Below are 20,894 nucleotides of genomic sequence, written 5' to 3'. Positions count from 1 at the left end.
AGCACCCTAGTTGAGGTACATATGTGCTTTATGCTGAAGAACTAGCCTAGATCACTACAACCAAGGAATTCACAATAAAAATGGCCATACTGATTATTATTATACAAACACTTAACATAATTCCTGAAATATCAGCTTCATCAATAATCAATTCCAATGCAGGTTCTGTTCCTTTCTTGTGTAATTTTCAGAAGCTGAAAACTGTTTTCTCTCCTTAAAAATCAGTTTGTGAATATTAAACAATTAAATTTATATCCTTTAATAAAAATGTAAACATCAAATGTAACTGATTTTAAGTTGTGTGTCATCCATCAGCTGGAAAATGCCCATAATTCCCCCTCTAAAATCACTGACTGTTTTAGTTACACACCTTTCCAATACTGTAACATCTTAAGCCTAAAACCACACATTAAGATTGAATTAGTGGTTTATCTTCAGAAGCATAGTGCAGCCACAGTGCAGTCAGATTCACTTTGTACCTCAGTTTGTCTTGAGCTCTCAATAAAACCCACCCCCATCTTTCCTTGACTTAATGTCATGTTCAAACCAGGTCAAGTTTAGAAAAAGACATAGTGGGTCATTTTTCTACTGTATGACAGTACCTGTCCAGCAGTTCAACTAAATCATAAGGTATCTGTGACAAAGATTTCTGTGCCAAGCTGGCCTCGTTCCATGTGTGATTGATGTGCCGGTGTCCCTCCAGAGCGCTCATATTGTAGTCTTGATGTGACTGTAAGTAAACTTTTCATTCAGCCATAAATATTAATATAAATGCATAATAAAACAAGTATTTGGAAATACGAAATATGCAACATTTGCCAGTATTAAGACATTTTTCCCCCCCAGTCTGACATTTGAGAGTACAGAGTATTTGCATGTTTTTATTTTTTAATGCCTTGAATGTGAATATGCTTCTAGACTACCAAAAATATCTAAAACTTATTATTTTTTTTCCAGATACTTGTGATGTTCAGACGGTCTTTTTCATCCTTTGGACTTGTTTAGGAAGACGCTTTATCTAAATTCTTTATTAGGAGGTGAGAAATCTTGGCAGCACAAAAAAGACTTTGGTTTCACTTCAACCAACCCCCACCCACCACTCCAATAAGCCTACGGCACATTTGACAGCGCTCTGTTTTGAGTGAGTAAAGTTGTGGAAGCGCTGGGATAGTGGCAGCAAAGGGAGCTTGTTAAAAAAATGACAGCTCTGCCTTTCATGAGAAATAAGTGTGCACACAACTTAACGCATGCTGTGCAAGGATCTACAGGCACTGCACAAGTTTTGCGCTAAACATGCTTCCCTGCTGCTGGGATGGTGGAGGGGACTGAAAGGATGTCCACGAACACAGCACGAGTTCTTTCGTGCCACAGAAAGTTATTTTCTGTAAAAGATGTTTGACAAAATGACCACAGGCACTCGAGTGTACGCTGTGATTTTTATTCCACCAGTCAAAGTTTTGTGTCATTTGTAAATGAGTTGTTTAATATGAAATGTGGCTTACAAAAATGAAAGGGACAGATAAGTAAACAAAAAAATCATCAAGTCACAACTGACATCTCATGTTTTATTCGCCGAGGCAAAGTTAAAAGTATTACAGATTAAGTGAGATCTGTGCTCTAGTTTTCTCTGACATACAGCAATTCCTTGATTTCAGTGCAGCCAGGCTTGAACAGAAAGGCATTTGAACCTGAGGACATTGGTTTGACAGCTACTCTCTTGTGAGTTGTCCCACAGTGCTTTACAGTGTACCTGCAGCTACCTCCAGATTGCAGGCATTCGATCTTCAACCCCAAATTTGTCCTTACCATCACATTTCATCCATTTTGAGGCGAGCTGCTGTGAAAGGCAAATGATTACAATCTGCTCCCCTGATTGAACTCGACTAACCTTTCTGTAACAAATGTCTCAAAAATAAGCACCAGTAAATGTCACACAATTCCCTTTTCTTCCACCGGAAGGGCTGAGGGGTCCAAACCGCACTGCTTCATCTGGACAGCAATATCAAACAGGTAATCATAGCATTCACACCTGAAAAACACAATGATTTAAGGAAATAATTAACATAAAAAGCAGAATTTGAATGTGTTTGCTTAACTACAGTAAGACAAATACTGTAGACTGATTTGATTTATTAGGGATACACTTGCTGGAAAAAATAAATGCTTACATTGTTTTTGCTTTTTCCCAAGACTCTCCCCAAACATAGACGCCATGCCGGCGAACAAGAACTGCACATGAATCCGGGTATTCTTCCATCGCTCGGGCCATCCTGTCCTTCAAGTCCTTCTCCTCTGGTGTGTTTTCAATAATAGGAACTACCAGCATGTCATCATACCTACAAAAGCCAAGTATCAAAACCAAAAAGGCACGCATTATTGAAACCTTCTGAAGCTGTACATTTTATAGCAAGAATCTCAGTCCCTTGCAAAGCATCATCACACCTTGAAATGTTCCACAACCCAGGCTGTTACAACCACAAACTTCAATACACTTATAACAATCTGAAAAGAGCAAAGTGTGTTGCTATTTAGCCTCTTTGAATCTGATATTCCTGATTAAAATCAAGTCTATATTTCTTCAGGAACCACCTCATTTCTAAATAGAGAGGCAACTGCATATAGTTTAATTTCTATACACATAAAGCTGTTCTGGAAAAGCCTCAGAGGTTTGTTAGAAAAAAAGGATGAATGAACAATGAATCATGAAGACCAGGAAGCACACCAGAGAGGAATGAGAAAAAGTCCTGGGTATATCAGCAGGGTCAAGTCATAAAACATTCTCCCAAACTGTGCTAATTAGAATACAAACCTAGAAAAAACCTGTGAAAGAGAAATGTAGTTGCACAAAGTTTTGACTCATGGGAGCTGGATATAAATGCCCGATACACTTTTCAAAATCTTTATAAAAATTTCAAAAACTGTGCATTGCCTCATAGCATAACAATTATTATTACTTTGTTTGGAAAAGCACATAAAGTACATGAAACTTTTTGGTTTGTGACATGACAAGATGTAAGAAAGTTAAAGGGCATGAACTTTTTTACAATTCACTGTTAACTGTGAATGTTATGTGAATGAAATGTTATGTTAACTACCATAACATTTCTTTGATACAAGAAACATATAATTCTGGCTTTGCTCTTAAACAGTCATTAGAAATATACATCTCTCTTTTCCTGTGTTGTCTGCTGCATTTTTTGTTCCAGGCAATAAGTGAAGCTAAACAATCATTTTCATTATGTTTAAGACAAAACAAAGTGGGTAGTTGAGTAGTTCGGTTTGGTTAAAATCTTCATAATGGTAACACTAACTGTGGGAAACCACAATATGGACATTACAGAAGCAGTGCAGACAAGTCTTAAATGTTGACAAATCCAATCAACCATCAGATGAGTGTGCATCAGGTTCACTGGGAAAAATATGGCAAGACCGGGCCCATATAGGCACACTGTCAGAAAAAATTCTGGCAAACACTTATTATGGGGAAATAGTATGTGCATGCAGTGAATCAGATGTATGGTGATTTATGCTTTTCCCAGCAGTGGTGAAAGACAAAAAGCCAAGTCCATTGATTTCAAAAGAAAATTAAAAAAAAAAGCAAAATAAACACAGGATGGTGAAAGTTTCCACCATAAAATTTCACAGCAGATGTGTTGCTTCTTCAGAGCAACACATTGATAAATTAACTTTGGAGGGCACGTTTTCATTTAAATTACAAATATTTGCCGATGAGCCGAATCTTTTACCAGGAGATTAAACCTTTCTCCTGACTTCACCAATGCTTGCTGCTTGATTACATACCGATAGTTTGTGCCTGAGGTGCCCTTACGAATCCCCTTTATCATCTCTTGGTGTGTTATCCTGAATTCTTTGCCAGGATACAGCAGCGTTGTCATGACAGCAGCCTTGGAGTGGGTGTGTATAACTGCCTGTGCCCCTGAGTTTTAGCAAAGGGAAAAACAATTTCAGGTTTTTAAGTGTTGTACTCTGGTATATTCTCTCTTAAATGTTATTTATGGTCCAACTTAAGGAATAAAATATAGCACATGGTGAAATATGAAAGAAAAAGCTAAGTTGTGTGTGTTGATAGATTCTAATTGTAATGACTGACCGTCAATTTGAAGTGAGAGATTTTTTGAAATACTGAGCATTGCTGACTTTATCTTTATTAGTGGACATTCTTTAATGTTTTTAATGCTTTTTTATGAAAACTGTGACATTTCTTAAAATCACAACTTCCACATGTAAGATATGTGAGATTAACCTATGGTCTTATTAAACATTTCCTGGAGATTTTTGCTAGCTATCATGTGATTATCATACAGGTTAGCTGTGGGCAAGACAACTGCTTCTAAATCGTCTGTTTTTCCCCAAACGTTCTGAACCCAAGCAAAGACACAGCTGGGAGAGGGAAAGGATAAGTGATACAGGCAAATGGTAGGGAAACTTAAGCAACATGTCTTCAAGCATGAACATTGTTGCTACAAGTTCAGTCTAAAATGAACCAGCAAAAAAAAGGATCCAAAACCAGTCTGACTCAAACTCCCTTCAGCACATTTTATTTATCTGATCACTAACATTAAGCCTACATAGTTATATAATAAACAGGCAACTTGTAGCAGCTTCCATTTACCTCATCTGATGTGATTTTATTTTCAGTTGATATTGGACATGATTTGATATGAGATCCTCATTGCACTATAACCTTGGTTAAACTAAACACTGTTTTGCGATGTCACAGCATTTGTACAAAACTTTAAAATAAAAATGTATAGCATAGGCCTGTCACGAAATTTGGCTGAGTAATTAATAATCTTTTTGTTATATCTGTTATCGCTTAAAATAAGCTCACAATCGCTAATGCGTCTACGTCATGGGCCGTGTTTGTTCACTGTAAATTCACGTGTGATATAGTGGGTTTGACGGGATTTTCTGTCTGAAATCTGAATGTCGGTGAGAGAAATCGGTTCTTGTGTGGTGTGTTGCTCTTGCCGTGTGGCTGGACACCACACGGCACGATCGAACCCCTTACACCTACAATTTTCTGTCGGTTAATATGTGGTCTCTCAGGTTTTGAAAATAGGCCGACGTTCGGCCCATTCTAAAATTGTGTAGTGTGAACTTGGCATTACACTAAGCAAATGAGGAAGGGAGGGGTCAGTGGAGAGCACCGGAGTTTAGCCTTTTTTCATCCAGTGTCATCAATAGAAAGAGAAAAAGGCCAGAAGAAACGATAAAGGCGATAAATTAAAATGAGGTTGATAACTTTCATTTATTGTGCGATTAATTGATGTATTGTTTATCACGACAGGCCTAGCATAGCATGATCTGAAAATGACAATATTATTCCTACCAATGAAAAAATATAAATTTATCTGACATGTATTTTGAGCTACAAACATTCCAAAAATTAGAACAGCTTCACAAATAATTTTGTGTCTCTTTGTAGAATAACTGCAGAAGCATAATAGGCTGACATTACATGGTTAATTTGCCAAGCTATCTGCTCAGGTAGCCAGCATCTAGTTGTTTTTTTAACAGATATGCTGCTCATGGCTTACCACTGTAGTTTTAAAAACAGTGATATGTGAGGTCTTTTAATCTTCTTACCATCTGAAACATTTTTCAAGGCCTGACTTTTTTTTTTTTTTTTTGTTACAAAGAAAAAGCGTAGTACCCTTCATTTTGCCAGTTGACAGGCAGTGCTGCATTACTCTATGCTCCATACAACCAGAGAAAACTGATCACTACGGAAATTTCTCTGACATCTCATTAAAAGAACTTTAATCTGTAAGAAAAGCAGGAAAGAAAGTTATTCGGTTGAAACTAACACTGTAAAGCTTTTATATACTTCAATAACTGCAACTGGCTCTTGTCCATTTCATAAATAATATAACAGTGAGGGACAACTCATTGCAACACACAGCTCCCATTCAAAATAACTCACTTTAGGCACAAAATATTAGATCAATACAACTTTCACTTACCATATTTTCATTTACAAATGAAGCCCTGAATGTGTTTGCCATAGACCCTAACCTTTAGGGTTAAATCTGTAACAAGCTTTAAAGAAAATTCATACAATTTTAATCTCCAGTTTCCTTCTCTTCTTAAAGTATGCTCTCTTTTGCTAAGAAAAAAAAGAGAATAAGATGACCGCTGACAAACTCAAATTGCAGTTCAGACACAGACTGGTCCATTCCTCACACCCTATAATTTAAATTCTCCTCCAGTCTTTTGCTGAAGTTTAAAGTTTATGGAACTTTAAAATGAATGATTGCACTCACAAAGTGGATGACTTGTAACGTTCATATTAAAAGGTACAAATGGGTAGAAACAGGTTAGCATTAGTGGGACGCCATGTTTGAGGAGTGACTAACCTCTCATGGTGTAGGCGTTCATAAAAAGTGGAGTACACTGGCTTTTCTTTAACTTCTTCCAAGCAGGAGGACAACTGATGTCTCTCTCTTCTACGTCACACACAAACATATCCTCTGGCTGAATACAACCAGAGATAAAGCATGAGAAACAGGCACAGAACTACTGAGAAATGTGAGTCATCTTTATTATGAACAGGTTGAAAACTGCTCACCTGTATTCTCTCCTTCTGAACGCCTGATGGTGCAATGTAGATCTGATCACTGTGATTTATAGAGAAGTGGTTAAACATTATTGTCAGGTGAAGAAAGAAAAAGCTGCAACATTGCCAAGAGCATGAAGATTTCTTTGAACTAAGCTTGTGTTTCCCCTGCCTTGTAAAAAAATGCCATCATAAAACGTGGGAAAAAAATAAATCTCCCATTACAAACCCCACATCCTAAATTATGTTAACTTTCGCTTCTCTGTTACATTAGATTTGAATTTCTGTCAACAACTGACATAGAAGATAAATATGATTACTATGCATGTCAACAGATCTTATTCTCCCACTACTGCATTGAATTTGCTGCGAAAATTCATATTACGCAGGCTCGGTGGCAGCACCGAATAGAAGAGAGTCTGTAATGAAATGTAAATAAATGCAGAACTGCAGCATTAAATCGAAGGTGCTAGATGATCTTCTCTAAATCTTTGAAATAATCTTGTAGAATGTTAAGTTTCCAAATAGAATGCAAAGGATGAAGCTATTATAGTGAAATCTATCGAGCAAACGTGTCCAGATAAAGATCCATTTTATTGATTTTGATAGGATGGTTTGACAAGGCTGCCTTAGTTTGTGACTCATTTCTGAGTCAAACCAAAACTGCAGCTGGGGGATCGAAACTTAAAATTCAAGCCTGCACTCACAATACAAAAGAAAAAGCATTTTTTTATATCATCCTATAACATTAGGATAATATGCACTCAATTGCTTGATCAATTTAACCTCTGCTTGTGAAAATCTTGTTTGAAACCAATTGTTTATCATCTGAAAACACAATGAGGAGATAATAAATGTTGGGCCCAGACTCATTCTTTAAAGGCAGGGTTATTTCAAATTTAATTTATTTTATTTTTTTGAAGAGGATGAAAAAACATCCTCTGCACAGGGTCTATGCTGCAGAGGGACTAGGAATTTTATATGGGAATCTCAGGCATAGTCATTAAACAAGATGAAAGGGAAATTCTTCTTTGACTCATTTTAGCGTTTCAGTGTTTTTCTGTCTGACTGAAATACCAATGCACATAGAGCGGCAGTCAGCGAGTCTTATTTAGCTTATTGGAGGTTTCATCATGATCCCTTGTTGACTTCAATAAACGTCTGCAATTGTACATTTCAAACAGAGATTTGCTAATGGGCGGTACTTTCTTTGTAGCAGCCAAAACCACAGATTTCATTCAAGTAAGTAATAACCTGTCAATGCCTTCAATTTCAATTCCAGTTTGTTGTGACAGATTTGTTGCTTTTACCTTCAATTTGCAAACGCTGCCTTGGTACAGCTGACCTCCTACTGAACTTTATACAGCTAATTCATAAATAGAACTTGATATTTGGCACTGTTGGATATTTGCAACAAGTTATATGACATCAGAACAAAAATATATCCATATACGAACCCTCGTCTCAAACTGATCCCACCACCAGTCCCTGTCACCCATCCAAGCTGGTAGAAGAGCCGGCATAACTCGGGAATGAGAACACGGGGATGTGCCTTCTCCTGCAACACACACAAACACACACACAACCGCTCACTAAGGAATACGGGAATTATGGCTGAACAATGTCATTTCATGTCATTTCAGAGGTGCCATAACAGCAGAAATGGCAGCAATAACATCTAACATATTTTTGTAAGTTGTTTTTATAGACAAATAACACATTTCAAAGAGATAGTATGTATTTTCCAGGCACAGCGTGCCATTTAATAGCACAATCCAGCAACTAATACATTTAATTTAGAGAGTAAATCAACATATTGTTTTTTTCAGTTTCACTTTATTTATTTTAAATTGACTGTTATACTCCTAATTCCACTGACTGAACAAAGTAAAGTTCTGTTTTTACATGTTGGACCAAGCTTTTGAAGTAATTAGTGTATTTAAGTCGATTCAGCACCAATTTTCTGAATCTGATCAGTATTGGTCGATACTAAACCTCAGATATCTGCATTGGTATCAGAAGTGAAAAAAATGGAACAGGTCATCCTTACTTCTATTGTTATAAAAATGCTATAATCAAACATGACTTAAAAGAAACTGGACTTTGCAATTTAACACCTTGAAATTGGATCTCTGTGGCTTTAAGAAACTCCTGCTCTTTCAGAGACTCCGCCTTCAGCATGTCATCACAACAATATTTCTCCATTAAATCTTTAATATTGTTCTTGGGAGCGTTGTGCCGAGAAGTAGCTTTTATGATGAGCTCGGCATATGTGCAGCTCCACCAGGTGTTTGCTGATTGCTGATGCCACTAGTCTGAAGGAGTAGAGTGGGGACGTGGCAGGGGAGGTGTGGTCTGTGAGGCAGAAAATTGGTTCGGAGACTGAAGTTCTGAGGAGGAAATGTGTGGAAAAGGGGGTTATGGCTGCCATGGCCATAGGTGATTAAAGGATTTCTCAAACATACATAATACCCCAACTTTACATATGATTTGATCAGTGCATATGTAATAAAGAACTCCTGAACTCTGTGCTCATAATTTATGAAAACTATATTCCAGACTAACTATGTAGAAAATGCTTCACTTTGTCTAAAAAGACAGAATAAAACATAATCTACCTTCAAGAGACACTTTCTTGGTACACCTTTTCATTTGCTTTACAAGAAACTCAATGAATGTAGGCATTTAGACACAGCAGGGACAACTTGCTGAAGTCCAACTTGAGTACAAAAAAGAGAAATAAAGGAGATTTAAAGGACTTTGAATAGCGTTTTAAAGGCCTAACAGTCTGCTCTGAGTGTTTCAAAGACTGCTGATCTGCTAGGATTTTCAGGAACATCCATCAGTGGGGTTTACGAGAGCGATCAGAAATAGAAAAAATATCCAGTGAGTAGCAGTTGTGTGAACAAAAATACCCTATTGATGTCAGAGGAGAATTAGCAGACTGGTGTGATGAGACAGATAGGCAGCTGACCAAAACTGGACAATAACAGATTGGAAATACATCAACTTCGTTGAGTCTGGATTTCAGTTGCAACATTCAGACAGGAAGGTCAGAATCTGGCATAAACAACGTGAAAACAAGAATTTAATATGCTCTAAATCAATTCAGGCTGCTGGGTGTGTAAAAATGTGGAGAACATTTTCTTGATCCACTCAGGGGTTTATTACTAATTGATAATCAATTAAACATGACAGCGTACCTAAAGATTGCTGTTGAACATTTCTACTCTTTCATCTTCTAATTTATGGGATTAAACTCTTCACCAGGGGGGCCCACAGTGCAGCCCCTAAATGATACAAATTGGTCCCAACAGTGAAGGTAGTTGATAAAGACAGAATTTTTTTTGGTTTTTAATTAGGGCAAAACTATGGCTCACATCTAAAAAATCTTCTTGCAAAAATGTTAGCACAAAATATTAATCTTTTCATAATCTAGATTTCTGCTTTCCCTTTCCACAGTAAATAATACCACATCTTTCCACTGACTAGTACATTAAAGCAGATCTTGGCACACCCAAATCTGCGTTTATTTAAATTAATAAAATTTGGCTAAATACAGTAACTGTTTTCAAATAAAGAATCAACTAAATCATGTCTTTATTGCTGAAAATAGACAATCCTTTTGGGTTTTCTTCTATCAAGTCCAAATTAAATTAGTAAATTGGTTCACTTTCTCTTAATAAGGAAAACATGCCAAATGTTCTAGAAGTTTTGGACTACAACCATTTACACATTTATTTCCAAAAAAATAAAAATCAGACCATTTTATTTCAGTTGTACCTCAAGAGTAAAGCAGACACCTTTTATGACAAAAATCCAGATTCTGGACAAAAAGAGCAGTTAGCTTGAGAGAGAGATAAAGAAATTTATTTTAGTCAAAAGACAAAATTTAACACTGAACTGAGGAGGAGGGTTGCAGTTTCAGCTTTCAAGAATCTGCAACCCTGTTTTGAAACTCATTCCAAAGAAATTACATAAGCAATCCCATCTTGATTCAAGTGACCAAGCACACAACCCACTCCAAACAAAAGACCCCAACGAGCCAGGTGAGGAATGAGCGGGCTGTTGATTAAGGCGAATGCTTCAAGGAAGATGGGCCTCCATGTGCTTACAAAACAGCAAGTTGCTCAACTTCAAGTCTCCAAAATTGACAAAGAATCACAGACGAGTGTTGAAACGTTTTCAGGAAACCCACACAAAAGTCTGGATGCATTCAATTTAAACCTGTTGTAGGAAAAGATTCCATGTTTAAATTATTGTTCAGAACGGAAAGAAAAAAATATCTCAAAAAGCTTTTTGTGATTTCAGTTTTTAAAATAGGTTTTATTTATTTATTTTTTTGCCCTTTGAGAACCATTGGTCCATGTTATAAAAGGTTTGAACATCCCTGCTCTAGTCCTGAGGGGCCATTAGCTGTGTTTCCATTGACCAGATAATTGCGTAATTTGACAAACCGAAAATAAATTTGCTTAAAATACATGGCCATTTCAAACTCTTGTTTTATTATACAAGGTTTTGGCACTAAGATGAGATGTGTTGAAGCAGACAGACATCTAAAAGTTGCACAACTCTGGCCCTTGAGGACTAGAATTACATTTGGAATTTCTGTTCTAAAACTTCCAGCAGGATAAAACACCATGGAACAAAGTTAAAATAAACTCAAACCACTTTTTTGGACATAAGGATGACTCCTCCAGTGGTATCCACATAAACAAGCCAAGATCTCATTACAACAAAGTGCCTTTGGGATGTGGTGCAGCTGAAAAATCTGCAGAAACTCTGTGATGTTGTCAAGTTAATATAGAAAGAAATCTCTGACAAATGTGTCCAACACTCAACTAAATCTATACCAAAAAATGTTAATAGAGTTTTAAAGGCAAAAGAGAGCCCAACTATGCATTGATGTAGTAAAACAATAAAAAATTGGTAACCTGACTGGATTTGCAAAAAGTAGCTAAAAGTAAAACTTTAATCAAATTTGAAGACTGAAATCACAAGAATCTCAATTTGGGTATTTGTTAAGATAATAAAACAACAAAAAAAACACTAATCAGGATGATTAAACTGACTGAAAAATTACTAATATCTTCTTACTATAATCTACATTCACAACATAAAATGTACATGACAAACTAGCGCAGCTGTCTCATTTCTTAATTAGCAGTTGATGTAGCAGCAAAACACTTGTAAGTACATCTCTCGACATTTGTGTGTTTGTTCCTATAACAAATTAACAAATTGACTACACTAAAAAATTACAGACTCATGAGACGGTTAGTGCAGCCAAGGTCAGTAAACCGGTTATTAGCAGGAAATGATTTTTTTTCCCCCTTCTCACTACTCTTTGGCATGCACAATTTTAGTGTTGCAGTTTATGCTGAGATTTTGGCTGAGATGTGATTTTTCCTTCTTTTCTTTTTTAGGTAAGGTTCTTTAGAAGCTCTTACGTAATTTTGGCACCGTACTTTGAGGCGTTAACATGCTGGCATGCAGCTCTTCTGCCAAGCTTCTGCAGACTGGGAGTCATCTTGTCAGACAGAATTTTGGCATTTTCTCATGCAAACATGCGAACTGTGGTCGGCTTGGCTAGAATTACTTAACTCCTTCATAGACCCCTAATAATAATATACTAAGACTGGTCACATCTGACCAGAAAATGTGTTGCGAAACTCAAATAGACATATTTGTCTGCTTTGGAATCATGTCTACAGAGGTTGATGGTATATCCCTGACAATGAGTTAGGTGTCAAGTAAACTTGGATTTCCACTCATAATCCTTGTGCCAATCCTGGAACACTTGTATGTTTGCTAGTGTCTAGCTTATTAGAACATAAAGCTTGTTTCTAACAGCCTGATTTATTTTGCAGCTTTGAATGGACTATGTTACAGCATTCTATCATCTTCTGGTATCCTTTAGTTTTTCCCAATCACTGTGATCACACTTAGTATTTCATCTTTTACTTTCCGCATGCAGGCAACACACTCAAAGTAGTAGCAAGGATTTGTTGTTTAAAATGTATTCTACATCTCCAAGCTGTTATTTAAAAATCACATTTGTTCTCAACTCTGCATTAATATTAATACCTTTTTTATTCTCATATTTCCTCTTTTTCCTTTTTTTTTATTTTGTTAGCTAGCTTAAAAAAGAAAATGCTCTATTTGCTGTTTATATATATTCAGCTATAAAAAAAAGCTGAGACAGCATTCACCTTTTATTTGCTAAAAAGTAGACAAAGGATAAAAAATAAACTTTTGTTCTTTACTCCACTCTTTAGTTTCTCTTTTTATAAGCTTCAAAGCCTATTGTGCTTATGAGTAATATTATACTTGCTTGTTTCTCTGCGGCATCTTGACACACATCTGAAGAGCCGTTGTTAGTCCCACACAAGGCCGACATCTCCTGTGAGAAAATAAAAAAAACATTAAATGCATTAGATGACAATTCAGTACCTCATTAGAAAACGTCTGTGCAATTTTTATGTCAAATAAAACAGGATTAGCACTCTTGAGTAACAAGGAAATATTCTTCTATTATACTTAGCATCTTGATGTCAACTGATTACCCAGTGGAAACATTTCTGTGGAAATAACAAGGAAGAGCTGGGAGGTGGAGATCTGAATTCCTTATAACTTCCATTGTTTTCCACTACTAGACAGAAACTGTAGTTTCGTATTAAACTGACAGACAATTGTGCACCACTGGCAAATGCCCACTGTTATTTTAAATCAGTCTCAACAGTGAAAACTTGTATTCTTTTTTTTTCTAGAGAAAATATCTCGTATTTGATTACTATGGAGGTCTGTTTCTGCCACCTCTGGTAAAAATAAATAAATAAATAATCATCTCGAAATAATGAGATAGTATCTCAAAATTTCAAGATACTCTCAAGATCCAGGATAAAGCATCCCCTCTCGATCCGCGTTTCCCCATCAGATATGGTTCCTGCTGCGTCTCTGGACCCCCCAGTTCTGTGGGTGGTAACAGGTGGTTTGATTCTTGCACACACTTTCGACTTCATTATTTAAAAAAAAAAAAAGCTTTATTTCTTGTTAAAATATCGACAAAATAATTACTACAAATCTCTTACAACTTACGGTAGTTGAAAAAGAAAGTTAACTTATTCTGACGTTTCAAGTTCAAAAAGTGGTCAAAAAGATAATTTTACAAAAACCTCCCGTCATCACACCGGACATTTGCCCAAAACAATAAACCTCCATCAAGCACCCGGTGTGTTGTTAATTACTCAAATAAATGGAAGGGTCTAGCAGTTACCAAAGTAATCTAAACAATTCCAAACATATAAACTAATTACAAATTTTGGTTCTAAACTAACTTACGGTACATATATTCTAACTGTCCACAGAAGAAATGTGTGTGTGCTCGAGTGCGCGCAATAGTATATCGAAATATCGAGATAATTATGCATTTATTTTTTTTTAACCAGAGTGGCGGAAACAGTCTTCCATACATTACAAACTTTTCAACTAATAATGTGAAAGGAAAAAAAAGTTAAACATATAGCACCTAATGATTTCATATGTACAACAATTTATAACCTAAAAGAAAACAAAAAATAATTAATGTTAGTTCAGCCACTACAATCTATCGTGTGGGTCAGGGCCAGTCAAAGTTCAATCAATTGTAAATGGCAGGTAGTTTAAAGGGAGTACGCCCATTGTACTCCCATTTATTGTGATTTTGTAGGAAATGATTTGAAGTTAAAACAGGGAGATTAAAAATATATAACTTCTTTGCTCTGACTTGTATGAAGTTATTTACTTTTTATTGCAAATCTGGATTGGAATTATATATTTCTAAAACACTAAAGGATCCAAAACAGTGACCATGTATGCTTTGTTGTAAGTAGTTGTCTCTATCATTGTGACTTGAGAAAAATGCAATCCAACATTCTTCTTGCATCAGAAATGTGTAATTAATGGGAGTTTCGGTCCAACTTGGATCTCTGTCAAAAGCAGGTGGAGCCCTTCAGCTCTAATAAAAAGCCAGTTTTCACTTGCTGAGAATCTATTACTTATATAGTTTTACAACTGAATTGTTTCCAACGAAAGATTTCTGACTCTACGTGTCAGAACATACACTCTTTGATGAGCCATGCCAACATTAAACATAGTATGCAAATCTTTATAGAGGGTGAAATATGACCATGAGGTGAAACTTTAATAAGGAGATCCTAGTTTAAGGACTACCAACTGACACATACCTGAAGAGAACATGGAGCTTAATATAAATGACTGGCATAACTGAATTCGGTCCATAAAACAAATTAACTTGCAGCAAATAAAATGTAATTGCATCTGATTAATCCTACCTGCTCAGGAAGAGGGCGGCATAATATTAGGAAAACAAAAGCAAATATTGCTGAATATTATACAATTATCCCACATTTCTCTCACTCTTCTCATTTCCAGCGACACACACAATGCCACAGAAATACCAAAGAGTTCTGATCTTGGCAACTAGGATTCATATCTACTGTGGGGATATGAGACTATACAAATGGCCAAATATACTAATGAAAAACACAGATTTATTTAATACATGGCGCCTGAAATATTAGTCTGCCAAATATTGCATCCAAGCTACCCTTTGTTACAGTAATATTGTGGACACAGGCGTTGCGATAATGACTGCTAATTCACTTTAATGTGCAAATCCACTGTAGGATAAACGCCACATGGTATTTATGGTAAACACAAAATAACTTAAGAGGACTTTGATTATTGCTGTAAAAAACTTTAGACACTAATTATCAAGTTTTGTTGATATTACTGTCCTAGATGTCCAAACATAATATGGAAATTAGTGTCCAAAATGGTTAGACTCATTAGAAGTATTTTGGAAATTGTGATGATGAAAAATAAAAGGAGAAAGAAGGAAAATGTAAGTTAGAAACATTCAACACTGCTCTGGAATAGTGCTCCATAAATCTGATAATAGCCTATGCAGATATATTTGGATGGTTTATTTTACTGGATTTCCTAATCAAGAAAGCTCATGTGAATTCAATTTAAGCTGAACAACTAGAATAAAAAATGCTAATGTAGCCATGGCAAAATGATAACTGCAACATCTGGTGTTGGCTGAAATAAACGTTCCATTTTAGATTCATAATATAGAAGCAATCATGTATATTATTCTAAACTTATGTTTACTCCAATTTGTTACTATAAAGGGAATCCTGCAATGACTGTGTGCGGATAAAGGGCCAGCTTTACTTGGTCTTTATTGTTAGGTTTGCATTTTAATATTTTTTTTCTTTTTGGTAGTTTTTTATATACTCTCTTTTGGTAGTTATTTTATCTGTCCTCATTCCTGTATCATTCTAAATTCAGCCCTCGTATACTTACAAGGTTTGCCTAAAAAGTCAATTAGACAGCTGCAGCTAATCCAAAATGCTGCAGCTGCTGTTCTCACTAAAACTGCGAAAATAGAGAACATCACCCCAGTTCTGGTGCTTAGATTGGCTCTCTGTAGCTAATCACTGAAGGGCTTAGCACCACAATACATGAAAGATCTGTTGTATCAACTTTCCAAACCACTCTGGTTCGGATTCTGGGGATGCAGAGTAGACTTGAACCAGAAAACCTAACATGGAGAAGCAGCATTTAGTTTTTTTGCTCCTCCAATCTGGAACAAACTTTCACAAACCTGTTTAAACAGTGAATTTCCACAAAGCAAAACTGCTTGGGGTTGCCTTTAATATCATTGATTACTTACACTTATTTAGCAACCCAGAACAGGGATTAGTACTTGGGAACCAGAAAAACTACCTTAGCAACTACTTTTAGACTCCTATTTTTCCAAACCAGAACAATTAGAACAGGAATTAGACCAGAGGATACTTACTTATACTTATCTAGCAACCCTGAATAGGAATATCTAGTTTACTTACTTTGGATTAGCTTTTTCTTCTTTTGCGCTTTCTTTTGGTTTTTTATTTTATTTGTGTTTCCTTTTAATTAAAGCACTTTGTATTGCCTTGTTGCTGAAAATGTGCTATATAAATAAAATTACCTTTACCTTTAATATGTGTTCCAACTGATCATTGTTTTGCCACTGCAATGTAATATGTTTTGTTTGTTTTTGTCTTATTTTACGTAATAAACGATGTAAGCATTACAGATTGAGCAAATATCTCAATCTGCCTGAAATTGAGATATTGAAAACTTCAATAGGTAAAATAATCTTTACCTATTGCTTTATATGCACCGTTAACCCACTTTGAATTTGCTTGTTTTAACTGTAATGTCCTATACAAATAAACGTGCCTTTCCTCAAATCCATTAAACTATGGTCACTTAACTTTTAGCACACGAAAGCAGACAATTAAACTACAATGGCTGCATTTTTACAAAATATATCACCGGCTAAATTAGAGCAGCTGCAAATGGTGCATAATCATAGTGCTTTAGGTGGCTAGGCTAAGGAGCGAAAACAAAGCATACTTTTTCCATTTTTATTGAATAAGAATTACGCTTTCCCTCGAATTACGCTTTTAACTAATTTACGTACAAGAGCCCTGTAATATACCAGCTGGTCCCCACTTTAAAGCAGACTTTTTTGTCCTTCCACTAAGTTTGATGCTATATAGCGGCTAACAGCCGAGGCTAACATCCTGGTATTATACGTTCGGTTTGCGAAACTTCATTATGACGCAGTTCACCACAGCTGTTTAGATTGTGGTAAAAAAAATACTTTAAAAATACATAAACGGGACAAATACTTACCGCAATTTGGTTTTTAAATCTACGATTAAATTTACGAAGCTACAAACTGATTATACTGACGTCATTCACGTGCGACATCCAAACATGTCGATGACGCGTGTGGTCGTATTGCCCTACAGATTGCTTACAGGGGACGAGGTGGGATGGTCAATCAGTACAACTGAGGCAATCTAGCGCTCTCTTCCAACACATTCTCCCTTTTTTACGGTGTTCCATTCCATAGACCTGAATCTGTAACAAGGGGTGTGTTTTAGAAAACCAAAACCTGCTCCTGGGGGATACAACAACGAGCCTATTGCCTGATGTGAAATAAGAGATTTGACTCAGCTTCAGCTTCCATAGGATATCGCTACATCACTCCAGCCTGGTATTGTGATGCCGTATGTGTTCAGGAACAGGACTGTTTTACAAGACTTTCAGATTGTGTTTCTTTAAGAGAGACTTGAAAGTATTTGATCTGAAATGTTCACCTTTGGCTCTACTGGATTTTGTGTAGGAGTATCAAAAGGGGATGGATATGCACTTCAAAACATGCAATTCTCTTAGTTGTAGTTGTAAAAAAACAAAATAAACAACAACCACTTCATAAACATACACTACTTTGTGTTGGTTCATCACATAAAGTGAAAAAAAATAAAATAATAAAAACACTGCAATGCTTGTGATTGTAACATGACAAATGTGAAAGGTTCAAGGGGTAAAAATTACTTTTTGCAAGATTATGTATCAGAATATTCTTAATTTACATCAAATACAAAAGATAAGAATAGTGTTGTTGGCCCCTTAACTGCTTTATGTTTATTCATTCATCTAGGTTATAGAAAACACAGTCAGGACGCACAAAAGGTTGCAACTAAATGTCCATAATAACCTATCTATATGTATTATTTATCTTTTTTGCTATTTGCCAAGCAAATCTGATGGTAAATAGCAGATTGCCAGGGGTGGTTTGGCACCTTTTTGTGCCAACCCACAAAAAAGTGGTTTGGCATAGAACAATGTGGTCTAATGAAGCAGTCCACCATGCTTTTCTTGCTTGAAAAGACCATAATTTTTTTTCCACAGTTTTCTTGGCACATGTGTTATAGTTACAATTATATGCTTTCAATCTGTGTCATTCAAGTCTTTTATTGGCACTGCAAAGATAGATGTTAAGGCACATTTAAAAGCAGCTTAAGTACAGCATGTAACTTTAGTTAAGACAACAGACATCTAAAAGCTCACTAATCTACTGAATACAGAAATCATTGTGACGAAGACAGATATATAGGTAATTCAATGCCTCAGAACAGACAAGCTTCTGTCAGTTTCAAATTGTTTTTTGTCTTTTTTTTCTGTTTGATTTTACTGAGTCACGAACATACTGAGCAAGATAGAAATACTATTTATCATCACTGCAGCAGTCAAAAGTGAACAGTTTTTGTTTTCGCCTTGGACACAACTCATTTAATCTGACAGCTTAAATATTTACATCTGTATTTTGAAAAATCACTTGGAATTCTTATAAATCATTATAATGAGATATTGGAACATTTGATGTTGTCTGAAATAAACCAAATCTGAAGGTTTTTGAAAAAAAGAATGGTTACACTTCAGTCAGCATCTCATGAAAAGAAAGAAAAATGATCAAATAAATTCTTCTCAAAGACATGATGTAAATATTTCTGTTCAGACTTTGAGGTCTTAAACAAGTCTTCCCTTTTTTCAGTTACTGATTGAAAAAGGTGTTTGATTTTAATGAGAGTTAGGAAATATATTTAAGAAGTGTTCAGAGAGATTTACTTTTGATAATTAAAGTAGACGCCAAGGAACTGAACAAGTAGCTGAGGGGGAGCTTAAGGCAGCTAAGAGAAGGCTTTATTGTACACAAAGCAGACTATTGGTTTCAGAACAAGATGGTAATTGACTTCCTGGTTTATTTAGGTTTTCCAAGTTCTTTTTACAATGTCATAACATGGCTGTTTTTTTTTTCAGTTTATACCAGATATACACAGAATATAAGGATGCATACACTTTTGTTTTCACAATGTCTGAAGATAAATTACACCAAACTTCTCTTGTTTTAAGTCAGTTACAATTTCCAAAATGTTTTCTATTTGCTAAATGCCACAATAATGAAAGAAGGAATGTCACGTAATTATTTATTAATGGCTTCAAAAGCAGAAGTTTATATACAGAATGATTAATATCTCTTTACACAATGAGAGAAAGCCCAGATAATGACATCATGGCTTTGGGAATTTCTAATAGATTATCTGAGACATTTGAGATAATTCGAGGCACACCTGTGGATTTTTTAAGGGCCACACCTGAAGCACGCTGCTTTCAGAATATTTCTCACTTTTGGAGACATATTCTGTAGTCTGATGAAATTAAAGTGGAACTGTTTAACAAAAACGGTCATCATTACATTTGGAAATAAAACAGGGATGCTTGTATTGTCTGTGAAGCATGGGAGTGACAGCATGATAACGTGAGACTGTTATTTTCATAAAATAGATGGAATAATTGGGACATAAACACTAGTGTGAGATGCTTGTGGAAGTAAATTCAAAAGGTTTGAAACAAGTCAGACAGTTTAAAAGACAGTTATGCGTGATTCTAAACAAATCTGTGTCAACTTCTGAATTAGTAGAAAGCTACAAAGAAATCACTACAAAATGTTTTTGCTGATTATTTCTGGCATTAAGCAAATAGAAATAATTTTGGTAATTGTAACTGACCTTAAACAGGAAATGTTTAATTTGATTTACCTTCAGTGAGAAAAAAATGTGTATATCTTTTTTTATTGAGTGTATGTAAATATCTGGTTTCAACTGTATTTTCTGAAATCACTACTGAAGTCACACAGACATCTTCTAAGAAAATACAGGCATGCCTGTTGTACTTGTAAAACATTCAGTACAGACCAAATGTTTGGACACACCTTTTAATTCAATGAGTTTCCTTTATTTTCATGACTATTGACATTGTAGAATCACACTGAAGGCATCAAAACTATGAATAACACATGTGGAAATATGCACTAAACAAAAAAGTGTAAAACAACTGAAAATACCCCTTATATTCTAGTTTCTTCAAAGTAGCAACCTTTTGCTGTGATTACTGCTTTGCACACACTCTGCATTTTCTTGATGAGCTTCAAGAGGTAGTCACCTGAAATGGTTTTCACTTCATAGGTGTGCTCTGTCAGGTTAATAAGTGGGATTTATTGCCTTATAAATAGTCATGAAAATAAAGAAAACCCATTGAATTAGAAGGTGTGTCCAAACGTTTGGTCTGTACTGTATATGCATGCAACCAAATGCAAACCATTTCTTTTTATTACACATTCAAACAGGTTTGTTTCATGCACACTTGCCTTGACATGCTAACTGTGGGACCTCTTTCTTAAATGGCTGACGTGTGCTCTGATCAGGCACTCCTCTTATTGTTTACTTTGTTTCCTGATGGCATGACTCCAACTGTGGTTGACTGTAGAAATAATAGCTCCAAAAAACATTGTAAGCAGTGAGAACCATCACAGCAATATTTTTTTTCTGACAGAAGTCAAATAAGGTCA

The 20,894-nt window shown here is 35.7% G+C and overlaps 1 protein-coding gene across 3 annotated transcripts; it reads right to left on the bottom strand.

Moving 5' to 3' along the window:
* Window positions 1-1,424: 1,424 nt before the first annotated feature.
* Window positions 1,425-17,485, bottom strand: apip (APAF1 interacting protein). Of its 3 annotated transcripts, XM_028014644.1 has the most exons (9): window positions 17,393-17,425; window positions 12,915-12,983; window positions 8,038-8,138; window positions 6,593-6,641; window positions 6,381-6,498; window positions 3,802-3,937; window positions 2,169-2,336; window positions 1,921-2,029; window positions 1,425-1,837 (listed from the first exon to the last, which is right to left on the bottom strand). In XM_028014644.1, the coding sequence occupies exons 1-8, from the start codon at window positions 17,408-17,410 to the stop codon at window positions 1,930-1,932; spliced, it is 759 nt and encodes a 252-aa protein (XP_027870445.1). In that variant the 5' UTR covers window positions 17,411-17,425; the 3' UTR covers window positions 1,425-1,837; window positions 1,921-1,929. The 3 variants fall into 3 exon arrangements, with proteins under 3 accessions (XP_027870445.1, XP_027870446.1, XP_027870444.1); XM_028014645.1 differs by having other exon boundaries at window positions 1,425-2,029; window positions 17,333-17,485; XM_028014643.1 differs by having other exon boundaries at window positions 1,425-2,029.
* Window positions 17,486-20,894: the final 3,409 nt, after the last annotated feature.

Source organism: Xiphophorus couchianus, chromosome 4 (genome assembly GCF_001444195.1).
Source record: "Xiphophorus couchianus chromosome 4, X_couchianus-1.0, whole genome shotgun sequence".
NCBI lineage: Eukaryota > Metazoa > Chordata > Actinopteri > Cyprinodontiformes > Poeciliidae > Xiphophorus > Xiphophorus couchianus.
Note: the sequence above shows the minus strand (reverse complement) of the source record. Positions and strands in the feature narration are given on the sequence as shown.